The sequence below is a fragment of the Corythoichthys intestinalis genome, chromosome 8, assembly GCF_030265065.1.
Source record: "Corythoichthys intestinalis isolate RoL2023-P3 chromosome 8, ASM3026506v1, whole genome shotgun sequence".
NCBI lineage: Eukaryota > Metazoa > Chordata > Actinopteri > Syngnathiformes > Syngnathidae > Corythoichthys > Corythoichthys intestinalis.
In genome coordinates this window covers 35,227,136-35,239,565 of record NC_080402.1, presented here as the reverse complement: position 1 = coordinate 35,239,565, position 12,430 = coordinate 35,227,136, and the positions used below count along the sequence as shown (strand labels likewise).

Genomic DNA, 12,430 nt, shown 5'->3' with positions numbered 1-12,430 from the left:
GCGACTATATTAATGAATAATAACTTACGTGTCTATAAATAAAAATATTGCTCCATGCAGTCCAATAGAGGACACTAATTCCCTGCTTCTCATTTAATTATTTATCATTATGTAACTCTGTCGCAGTTAATTTATTTATGGTGGGAAAGAGCCGATTAGAATGTCACTTACTATTACTTTAATAGCAAAACAAATATGAAAATTAAAAAGTATCAAAATATCTAAGGGTATTATTTAACATTACATCGAAAATAAATGAAAAAACAAAAAGGCTTTCCCTTCCAGTGACAAGTGAGTTCCAGCTGTTGCTATGCAGGTGCAGATACATAAAGTTTCAATAACTAGGAAAGGGGTATCCAAGTACACTCCTCGAGAGCCACTATCCAGCTTGTTTTCTATGTCTCCCTTCTTTAACACACCTGATTCAAATAATCAGGATCATGATCAAGCTCCTGCAGTGCTTGCTGTTGACTAGGAGTGGGAACTTCTTGGTATCTCACGATACGATACGGTTTGCGATACAAAGCTCACGATAACGATTATCTGACGATATGGCGATGCAACGATTATCGATACACTGGTCAGGAAATCATACTAGGATATTCTACAAACAACTAATAAACAGAAAAACAAGCTTCTGCTGTGAATTGGAATGAGTTTATCACCAGTAGACGTCCAATCCATTTGAACTGGGAGGGTGGCAGCGAATGAACATTCGTTCGTTCGTCTATGGCGGTCGGTGGCAGCCAATGCCAGGCAATGAGGTAATTTTGGGCCATTTAAGGTCATTTACCTGTTGATTTTCAGTTACTTCCTGTTGATTTTGGGGTATTTTAGGGGTCTCTTCGTGTTTATTTTAAGTTACAGAACAGGAAATGACCTGGGAATCACCCAAATGAATAGGCAGTGACTTAAACTCAACAGGAAATTACCTGTAAATGCCCTAAAATGAACAGCAAGGACCTGTAAATGCCCTGAAAATCGGACAGAATGACTGTGAATGCTCTGGTTTCGGATATGACAAAAAAAAGTTCCCATTCTAAATGAATTGGGCGTCGAGCACCGTCAATGCAGCCTTAGAGTTAACTGAGACACTATTATGGTGGAAGATTTTGGTAGCAACTTGTTGGTTCATTTTTGTTTTATTTTTTAGACATTGACACCTTTTTTAAACGATATCTCGATTCTTGGCAGGAGCATATCGATAACCTTTTGAGATACAACGTATCACGATATATCACCATTTCGATATTTTGTCACACCCCTAGTCGCGGCGGTCTGAACTGACAAGTCTCCCAAATCGGAATTCATGCAGCAACTACGTCATCAAAGAGCGAGCGAGACAGGGCGCTACTGTAGCGGTGCAGCTGTGCGTTAGCGCCTAGCTTGTCTTGAACACGGCTTTTGGGGAAGGGTCGGGCTTGACATGAGTCATAAAAAAGTAAAATGGGTTGAGGATGAGCCTGAGAATGCTCGGTTTCCTCTATGTTCCATATGAGCAATATTTCAAGATTGCTTACACAGCCGCAGTCGAGGCAACCTGTCTGTATGTGTGTTTGTGTCATGCACGGACAGTGTGTGCATGCTATCGATCCATATAAAATTTGAATATAAAACTAAACGGGGATTATTTATGTCTGTTATTTGTGTCCTCCTGCGCATGCGGGTCACTTTCCTCAGCGCATCTCGGAGTGCGAATTGGTGCGCCTGCGTGATACTTGAACGAGCTCAATGGACAGTCTGGATGGGCACGCCAAAAAACAGATATGACAAGAAATCGGATTTGTGCATTAAGACCTGCGGTATGAACCTAGCCTTATAGTCTTACTACCTGCCATGTTTGGTTTTATGCTGTTTTTACCAGTCCTCTGTTTTATTATTGCAAAACAAATCTACCTATGGGTATAAATAAAGTCATCTTAACCTTTTTGCTTGGCATTGTATGAATCGCTGTGACAAGAACATCTTGTCATTATAAGGGGCAGGAAAGATAAAGTTTATCGCAACCAGCTGGGTACGCCCTGCATTGTTCACCAATCGCAGGACAACAAACTACAATTCACACTTACTCCTATGGACAACTTAGTCTTTAATGAACCTAACATGATAGTTTTGGAAGGCCATAGAGGTCACTTCCTGGCACCCAGGGATTATGACCAAACCCAAGACAGGTGTGGAATTGGATCTGATTAACCCACCAGGAAGAGGTACAAGTTGAAATAGAAATTTATATTAAGTTCACTTGTAAAGTTTATGGTGTTATTTTATTGTCCTGAAATGTCACCCTAAATCCCTTTATCCCCAAATTGTTATGAGTCAGTAACAGTCGACAATCACTTCCTGATCATCTTGCTGTTCCTTGCACCCGAGAGTCGCCCCTGTACTGAGGATGTCCTGCAGAAGAGACTGGAAGGAGTTGTGAACGTGATCGCTGCTCTGGCTCAGAAGAACTCGACGTTCATCTAATCCCAGTGACGCCAACACTTCGTACACCCCTACGAGTCCCCCTTCATTTCCTTCATTCCCTTCATTCTTCAGAAGCGTCCTGATCTCCTTTCCCCATTCCTGTTCTGGCAATTCGCAGCACACACCGGTCAAGACACCTGCTGAGCAGATTTTGTCTCTAATTGTTATGAGGAGTTCACAAGCTTTCAGTGCAACGGGTCGGTCGCAATCCAGCAGACTTCTCAGCAACACGGAAAATACGCCCTGATTCACTAAAGAACTCAAAGGCGAGTCTAAAGTGGCATCCCCGCCATGCATATGTCCATAAGCACAATGCCTCCTGTGTTCCAAAAAGGTGGAATCCAGCAGAAGCTCCACCAACTCCAACGTGTGCACCTTTACCTCCCAGTCCAGATCCAAGCTGCCTCGGGAAAGGACAACGCCAATGGAATCAATGAGAATTGAGGGGGTTGACAAAGGAGTGGAGGAGTAAGTGGCGAACAAGGCAATAAAGTAGCGGACAACAGCCCGCCTGGCAAAACCCTCTGTATCCTCGCGTAGAATGTCCAATAGGCGGCTCACCGTGTCAGCCTGGAAATACAGCAGATGTTTAAAACTGGATCATTGACTAAATCGGGACATGCATACGGTAAAAAAGGTCCAATTATCTGATGTCTCAAAAATATTATCCTGAGCGAATATCTTGTGGTGTGATGTGAGTTATGATTTTTTTTCGTTTTGCAAAACTGTCGGGTTGACAATCATATTTGGTCAATGATGGGAAGTCAGTAGTTACATTATTAAACACAAATGAGGCGCCCTCACAAGATGTTCACTTCTTGTAATAATATGCGTACTTGCCTGACTAAGCTTACATATTCTGCTGGAGAGGGAAGAAAGTACAGGAATAAATTGGAGATTAGGACCATCACAGTGAAGAACTACTTTTAAGTGCCTCGATTGGGATCAGCTTCTATTGTCTGGACTTATTTCGGATTCAGGGCAAGTAATGTTAAGGTAATAGCAAATTTATTCAGTAAGCGCTTGGTAAATTCAAAATTCTATGCTAGATTTGATTCTTTGAATTTTTTTTTTTTTTGTAAAATGATTATCCTTTTTAAATGTTCATTATGCACTGAAAACTATTAATGCATTTGTTAAAAAGCACTGCAGTAAAATATGTTTCCGTAAAGTGATGAATTACTGTACATTACAAATGTAATTACCACATAAAAATTTTAAAAATCATCGTGATTGTCATTTTAGCAATAATTGTGCAACCCTATATTAGGCACATTACTTTACAGCTTTATTTGGCAGCAGGCTGACTCATGTTATTGAAGTGGGGTCCACCTAGGACTGGTCACCAGTTTATCACAGAGACACAACAAATGCTCACAACTTGTTCAAATTTGCCAACCTGCTCTAGAGGCATTTCTGTTCCTTGCTGCCAACTGGACGTGCCTATATGCGCCAAAGCTAAGATGGCACTGGCTCTCACGTAGCTCTCCGGATCCTGCAGCGCCTCCCAAAGCAGTGGGGCGGTACAGCACTCGCTCAGCAAAGCCTCATCAGCTGATTTCTTTGACGTGATGCAGGGTAGCTGCCCTAAAAACTCTATGGTGGAGTCTCTCACCTCCCAGCGTGGATCGCAGGCACGCTTCTTCACTGACATTAGGAGTTCTGAAAGCAAAGTTTGAATGCATTTTATTGAAACAATATCATTCTTCTCAAAGTGGAGTAGGTAAATATCGCTAGGGTGTCATCTTTTAAGTTATACGAGTACAGATTTTCCTATACAGGCATTTAAGCACAGTTTTATTGTTCAAGCTGTGCATAACGTTACAGTGGGTTACAACAAATAACCTAACCCTACTTTGTACAATAGAAATAAAACTTTGGTCTTATTTGTAAATAACACAGTTATGTTATTATATTTTAAATATGGTCATTATTGAAGGAATTCGCCCCCCTGGCCAAGCTGCGGAAACAGCGACAGCCAAATGAAATGGTGTTCCGCTGGCACCGCTCCCGCAAGTCGGCCGGAAGGGGCAATTCACGCGCGTTCACTCCGGTGTTATCCCTTTGTACTGACTCCATTTTGAACGGTTCAAACAAGGCTCACCAAAAACAGGTTGAATATTTATTCATCGACAATGGTAAAAAAACAAGGCAAAACAGACGAAAGAGAGACAATGCTGGATCCAGGGTCAGCAAAACAACGGCTACATAGAAATATTCCCGAGAAGCGACATTTGTTATCTAAATGTTTCATCTCGCGGGGGTGGGTCGTGGGCAGGAAGAAGGGTGTAAAGAAGGAAGAAGAAGGGTGTGTGTGGGATTATTGTCTTTTGTTGCCCGGCCAGGAGGATTTGGGAGTTACTGTTGTCCGGGCAACGAGGATGTGGATTCTGCCCCCTCAGCGTCAAACGGGGGCTCTTGGAGTCTTGTTGGTTGTGTTATCTGTTGGATATCGGGCGTTCTCCGATGCTACTTGTTTTAGGACAGAACACCCTGCTCTTTGTCCTGGAGTGTCCGGGAGAGCTGATTGCGAGAGTTTGTGCGTCAATCTTGCTCATGAGACACGTTGGGCTTCTGTGATAACATGGCGTTGTGTATCTTTTATGCCCTCTGTTCTGCTTCTTTTCATTTAACTATTGTATAAGTGCTATTTATTTTATATTAGGTGTGTTAGAGTAACGCAAACAGTCCTACAGTAAATATGAGAAACGATACTATTCCCTGATTGATTATATTAAGTGTGTTAGAGTAATGCAAACAATTATATGGTGTCTGCGAGAAAGTTAACTATTCCCTTCATTACGCAGATACTGTACTTCAAGAACCAAACAATTTTGAGGTGGTTCAAGAACCACAGATTTAAAATATATAATACAAGTAGAGGGTGTACATGTTTGCTGAACATTACCTTCTCTGAGTAGCTGTGGAATGGATGAGTGGTCTTTACAAACACTCAACCACTGTATTAAGGCCTTGTAGGACTTTTGCAGTACCTAAAAACACACAAAGTACAATAAGCAATGAACGTGATAAGGCCTACAATCAAAAATACTTACAGTTGGATCTGAAATGGGGTTATTAATATTATGTATCAGGACTTCAGAGATCTCTTTAACTGTGTTGGTCACACCTGAAACACAAACAACATCAAAATAGATTTTATTACTTTATTAATTACATCATTAAGTTTCTTTGTTCAGGCTTTTTTTTTTTTTGTTAGATTTGTTCCTAGCCTTATACATGTTTGAGGTTAATGGCTGTAAGTGTAAAAAATATATAATGCTAATTCATGGCAATAACTTGTGAATCTGAATCTTACATTTCAATATTTGGACAAAGTTAAAAACCAATATGTTTTTGTATCCTGGGGAGGGAATTTTGTTTGTTGATCACCTGGACTGGCGCTAAGGGAAACCAACATCTCCAAAGCACATTTCTGAACTTTTCTACTGCTGATGATGCACTGGACTTTCTCATTCTTGTAGCCATTGAACAAGGATGAGGAGGAGGTAGAGGAAGTATCACCACTGAACATTCTTAGCAGTGTAACAACCGAGAGGACAATCATCGTCGGGGAGCACGGAAGGACATCAGGAGGCTAATGGAAAGAGAATGTTATATACATGTTAGTCTTTGATTAATGTAGTCCAAAAATGAGGAACACACATGTAAGAGGGAGGACAGTCAGATTCCCCACTGGCTACCTGTGTATTTTAGAATTCATTTCAAAATTTTTATTTTTTTAAATCTTTGAATTCCTCCAGCTCGGTGCCTCATGTCAGGAGGGTTCTGAAGGTACCGGGGTTTAAGATAAAGCTCATAGACAGAAGCACTTTTAAGTTGCTGCGGAATGACCTTCCTTAACATATTAGGGAAGCCTCCAATCACTGTCAATTAAAAAGTGCCTAAAACTCATTTTTATTATTTGGGTTCAAGTCAAACCATTTTAGGAGGATAAGTTGTTTCCAGAATGTTGCTATTTGCAGAGGGGCGCATTCTCGAGACCGCGTGAGTAGCAGAGGTTAATGCTATTATCCCTTTATACTGTATATAGGGTGATTAAAGTAAAATTCACCAAAATCAGCATGGTATTTGTCAAAAACGAAAAACAAATTATAAAACTCTTGCTTAGACACGAGTTGAACACAACTAAGTTTCATTTCATCTAATTCAATTGCTGAAAAGTGGCCACTATTGGCAGCGTGAACAACATCAAGCCGATATGAGAATTCCTCCAAAATTTGCCTCAGCATATCGCAGTTCATAGTATTGATATATTATAGCCATTGTTTGATCTTTAATGTCATCAATATTTTCAGGTTGCTGTGGTATATTCAAGACAGAGATTATGTCCCATTGCTTTTTCATGATTTTTGTTTTTGCAATTTATGCGCTGATTTTAGTGCATTATTTTTTTAAATCACTCTATATTACATAAGTATTTGTGAATATTTATAACATCTAATGTATTATTTGTTTTTCACATCTTTTTATGCCAAGACAGTCACAGCACTAGGTCCTAATGCAAGGGCGTAGGGTTGATCTCAATATTGGTAGGGACGATATAACAGCATAACCTGCATGTACACTTTTTGCCGGGGACGGGCAAAACAGATTGGGTGAACGGGGGTCAGGGCTACATTTCTCACCAATATGAAACTTATTCATTGATAAGCCAAATGATTAATGCAAAATAAATCTCTATTGACTTATACTAACTTTCACACTGCAAATTTAATTGATTAAAAAAATGAATTTTAACGTCCTTATCTGATAATTTTTCTTAAATCTAGTCGAATAATTTACTCCATCTTGTTTTGAGTATTGAAGGCTAGTTAACAGATCAATGTGTCAGATTCTTCCACTTATTTTAAGTAAATATCACTACAGTATTTTTTCCTATTAAGGCCATACATCTAAAAGCTTATTATTTTTCACATTTGTGACAAATAAGTTTTTTTTTTTAATATCAAATATACAAACTTTTTGCTTAAAAGATTTCTGTTAAGCTTATTTTCAGCTAGGTATTTTTCTTATTTTACAAAATCTAAGCGAGTAAAATTTACTTGAAGCACTAGCAGATAATTTCACTTATTTCTAGTAGATTTACACTGAAAACAAGGGAAGTTTTTCGTTTTCGTATTCATGTTGCATGTGTTGGTTTATGATGTAACTTGTTTATTTAGCACCTTTGGATAACATTGAGAGTCCAACTGAATGTAAAAGAGTGCTTATTCACCACCACAAAAGCTTCAGGAGCAAAATATTATCATGGTGAAAAATTTGACAGAACACCGGCTGTGAACGCGTGTGTGTGTGTGTGTGGGGGGGGCTCAAGTCATCAGCCAATCAAACTTGCGTGGGGGGGGGGGGTGGACTAGCACATTCAGCAAGTGAAAAGGGGTCAATGTAAGTCTGAACATATTGAAATTAATGTAATTCACTTAATAATGGTAGGGTTAATTCTATCCTTACAACATGGGAAGACAATCTAAATTATGTATATAATTGAAGTCATTATAAAATGCAAATAAGGTTGTGTAAAAGTTGGTGGGGACGATTAGAGCATCCTGAAAAGTTGATCGCGTTATGTCCCTAACGTCTCTACGCAAACCTACGCCCTTGCCCTAATGAAATGTACGGTTTGGGGTTTCTTAACTAAATGTTAGGTACCACAATTGGATAGATTACAAAAACTGAAATATCTGTGACAACTAAAGTCATCAAAATACATCTTACCATAAATGCCAGCTGCGGGGTGTTTCTTAGACAAACACAAATCATGGAGATGAATTTGCTTTTATTCTTTAGCTGCGCTGCCATCATTGCATGATGGTTGTCTGCTGCTGTAGGTGCAAATATTTGTGAAAAAAAAAAAAAAAAACATTTGTCATTTGAATTTGATGTGAAATTCATACCTGTTTCTAACAAGGGATGCTCAGTGACGCAGTGGAGGGGCAGCAGAAGGATTCTCACTGCCTGGCTTGTGTGAACAGAGTCACGTAAATGACCTCGGTGGAGAAACGCATCCGCAGCATGGACGAGGTCGATGAGATTGTTGTTTTTAAACATGGAGGACAGAAGATGGCTGGTGACATCGTGACTGTCAGGGCTGTTGACAAACATGAGTCGGACAGGCAAACAAATTTATAGTACTTTATTATATACTGTAAATTGGGTGGACGGGCAGGGAAACAGACAGACAATCAAGCCAGTCAGTTTACCTGTATCTGGCCATAATGACATCCATAAGAGGCAGGGTGAGCTGACTGTATCCCGCCTCAATCAGCTCCTCCAGGGAGGCAGCGACTGCATTGAGCAGCTGGTCCCGCAGAGAATGGTGTGCCTGGTCCAAGATCAGGGCCAGCAGCTTGAGGACCTGCAGGCTACCAGTTACCAGCACACCTTCTTTGGGTACCAGTGCCTCCTTTATGTGGTTAGACAATTGCAGGACAACAGCGCTGTATTCTGCACTGATTTTGGTATTTGCATGCACTTCTTCTGGCTGAATGGAGAGCAGGATGTGGGCCAGTAGTTGGTTAGCGGCAGAAGAAACAAACATGCTTGGATCTAATTGGAGCTGCAGGAGTGGGTTGGTGAAGCCTAGCCAGAAACACAGTAAAAACTGAATTAGGCTAATTTCATTAAACTTGTGCCTGAGATACCCTGTGTCCTGTGATCCAAAATAAGAGCTTCTTTTTTTTTTTTTTTTTTTTACTTTGACTTGCAAGCAGAAATTTGAGAAATGCAACAAAAGAACTCAACTCACTTCACAACGAGCAGCAGTTTGGATAGTAAACAATTCTTCTTTAAAAAAAAACAAAAACAAAAAAAACGTTTGATTAAAAACAGAGTTAGGGTTAATGTATAAGAAAGATCAATAATAAATAGAAAATTGGTACTGTATTACAAATAACTACAAATCTGTTTTCTGACAGACAGTTTAGCTGGATGCTAACCTAATCAGTAATAAACTAGTTAATTAATTTACCTGCTGACGATTACAATCGATGATATGGTTTAAGAAAACTTTGAGCAACAAAAATTTGAACAAAAAAAAAAAAAAAAAAAAACGATACAGCAAAATACTCACAGCATGCAAAGCACAATACAAAACATTTTTTGGGCTGGCTGGAATGGGTCGGTTGAATATAAATTGAATTCCAGTTCATTTCAACAGGAAATATGATTTGACACAGGAGTAATTTAAATTACAAAGATGGTCATTGAAAAAACCTTTTCACTCCATTAATTAGAAGAGGGCAGACCTGACTGCACGAAGAAACTGAGCGCCCTTGGGTGCAGCAGCATTTTACTGAGGCCATGAATCCAGCCAATTCGGATGCAGGGATCTTCCCAGAGTTCAGTGTCCTTCCAGCGCTGAACGCTAAAGAAAGCCTCCAGAGCGAAGCATTCCTGTTTAGAAAAGGACAACACTGGTACTGAATTTTCCCTAATTCCACACTGTCCCCATTGGCAGCATAGTTTTGAGCAGTTTATTCATTTAGTTAAAATGTTTCCTCTCTCTTCTCGTCCCCCCCCATCTAAAGAATTGGAGCAGCGCCCAGTTGCAACCTGACTGTTCTCTAACGTTCCTGTGCTCAACCTTTTATGAGTCATAGTTTTTCCATGTTTCTTGGGTGGCTTGAAACTGTAATATTCATTTTGCTTCTTTGCACTTGGGACATGTGTGCAATGAATATATTTTTTGTAATTGTAACTCTTTCAATCATTTATTTTATGTGGCAATATTCTGTTTCCTCTCTACCTGCAAGGCCATGAAGCCGTCTTCGGTGGCTGCCATCAGGCCGCAGAGTTTGAGAGCGAAGGAAAGGATACTGGGATCAGAAGTAGTGTTGGAGGCCATGGTAGATATGAGGTCAAGCAGACACGGGAAATTCTCCGGAAGCGATACACCTTCAATGAAAGAAAGTGTGAAACATATCTAGGACATTTATACCTAACTGGTAGTGTAGTCTATGTGTTACACATGTATAAGGCAGATAACATAGTATGGGCAGACAACAAAGGATTTAATTGGTCATTTAAATTCACATTTAAAAAGTTTTTAAAGTAATATTTCCCCTTCAAAACAGATGATTGCCCATTGTAAAGTTTTCACACGAGATTTTAAACACTGGGTGACGCCAAAAGTCACAAAATGTTGCTGCAATATTCAGCATGTGCTGCTTTACAAACGGCGCCCCAGACCAGTGATCCTTAAATAATCGAGACAGACTATTCCAAGGGCCCATTTATAATCCTACTGCCAATTAGATACTGTTACCCATAGTGTAGTGGTAAATTTGCCAGATCATTTATCCAAGATTAATTAGTGTCCTGGGGCATCAGTTAGAAATCTCACGTTGTTAATTGCATTTATAAGATGTTATGGCGACTGTTTGACCCTAGAACAGTGGTTCTTAACCTTGCTAAAGTCACCGAATCCCACTAGTTTTACATGTGCATTCACCAAACGCTTTGAAAGTTAATTAACAAAAAAAGCATTTTTTCAATTCAAAACCGTTCTAACTAAGCAAGCAAGCAAGCTAATATTTAAGTAAATTCCCGTTCAAATTCCTTCAAATTTACTACAAATAATTTTGGCTTTTGTGATTGATTTTCATGTTGGAAAATTAAATGAAACTCATTTAAACTGTTCCTGCTTTTCGTTTTTATGTATATTCTCATTTTATTGTCGCATCTTCGCATCACATACTATTTTCATGGCATAAGATTTACTGGTTGAACTACAATCCTAAAGCTCGTGACCGAAAGAACAAGATCCCGAATATAGGCGGCCAAACTGCGTTTCCTCTGTATGGTGTCTCAGCTCTCCCTTAGAGATAAGGTAAGAAGCTCGATCATCCGGGACGATCATCCGGGAGGGCTCGGAGTAGAGCTCCTGTTCCTCAGCATCGAAAGGAGCCAGATGAGGTGGCTCGGACATCTGATGCCTCCTGGACGGCTCCCTAGTGAAGTGTTCCAGGCATGTCCCACTAGGAGGAGGCTGCATGAACATGTTGGGGAGACTGTCCCCTAACTGGCCTGGGAACACCTTGGGATCCTCCAAGAAAACCTGGATGAAGTGGTTGAGAAGAGGGAAGTCTGGGCTTCTCTGCTAAAGCTTCTGCCCCTGCGACCTGACCTCGGTGAATCAGGAAAAAATGGATGGATGGATGGATGGATGGATGGATGGATGGATGGGTGGATGGAGAATTAACTTTTTTTTTTTTTTTTATTATCCGCAGTCCATGATACCTGGAGGTCTGTTATACCTCTACATACTAAGTGCTAGTCAACCTTCCACTGAGCAAACCAGTTTCTCCTCCCATTAGAGGACTAGCAGTTGAAAGAAATGAAATACTAGTAAAGCATGCAAATTGGAAGAAAACCAGTCCACTTTGACTTTGGTCAGTGTATGCAAATTGGGCCCTGTGTGTCTTAACTTTCTCCGAACCCCTTAGACTTACTCACCGAACCCCTGGGGTTCGATCACACCCAGGTTAAGAACCACTGCCCTAGAATATGCTATCCGCTAATTTCCTTGGGGGAAACTCTTGGGCAATGGGCAGTGGCAGTGGGTGATCATTTGAGTCATGGTGAGGGACAAAAGGAACACTCACCAGCTTCGGAGACTTCAGTGAGCCGGTCTAGTAGTTTCTCCAGGCTGGTGTCATCAGGCAGAGGCTTCCCGGAGTCCGCTAAGAGCGCGCATACGCCGGGCAGCAGTGTCGCAGTGTCGTTATCCATGGTTGTTTGTGAATGTAATTCAACAGACAGCTGATTCACATCGTAATGGATTAATTCTCAATGTGGTATTTTTAAAAGTGTTCTTAATAAAATAGATACAATGCCTTTCGGCAGCAATGTTGTGGCGCTCTCATAATCTCGCGGGAAATCTTTTTCGTACAACCGGCAAATGGCTTCCCTTTTCTTACTTCCGCGAGTGGTCATGCAATGT

The 12,430-nt window shown here is 40.4% G+C and overlaps 1 protein-coding gene across 3 annotated transcripts; it reads right to left on the bottom strand.

The window, feature by feature from the left end:
- Positions 1 to 915: 915 nt before the first annotated feature.
- brat1 (BRCA1-associated ATM activator 1) lies at positions 916 to 12,397 on the bottom strand. Of its 3 annotated transcripts, none has more exons than XM_057842860.1 (11): positions 12,093 to 12,397; positions 10,235 to 10,383; positions 9,735 to 9,882; positions 8,691 to 9,069; positions 8,385 to 8,578; positions 8,206 to 8,309; positions 5,860 to 6,064; positions 5,523 to 5,596; positions 5,375 to 5,459; positions 3,866 to 4,128; positions 920 to 3,036 (listed from the first exon to the last, which is right to left on the bottom strand). In XM_057842860.1, the coding sequence occupies exons 1-11, from the start codon at positions 12,217 to 12,219 to the stop codon at positions 2,317 to 2,319; spliced, it is 2,448 nt and encodes an 815-aa protein (XP_057698843.1). In that variant the 5' UTR covers positions 12,220 to 12,397; the 3' UTR covers positions 920 to 2,316. The 3 variants fall into 3 exon arrangements, with proteins under 3 accessions (XP_057698841.1, XP_057698843.1, XP_057698842.1); XM_057842859.1 differs by having other exon boundaries at positions 924 to 3,036; positions 8,206 to 8,312; XM_057842858.1 differs by having other exon boundaries at positions 916 to 3,036; positions 8,206 to 8,578.
- Positions 12,398 to 12,430: the final 33 nt, after the last annotated feature.

Coding starts and splice junctions, on each gene's coding strand:
- brat1 (XM_057842858.1), bottom strand. CDS start 12,219: ATGGATAACGACACTGCGACACTGCTGCCCGGCGTATGCGCGCTCTTA. Junction 10,384..12,092: donor CACTGAAGTCTCCGAAGCTG/GTGAGTGTTCCT, acceptor CTTTCATTGAAG/GTGTATCGCTTCCGGAGAAT. Junction 9,070..9,734: donor CAGTTTCTTCGTGCAGTCAG/GTCTGCCCTCTT, acceptor GTTTCTGGCTAG/GCTTCACCAACCCACTCCTG.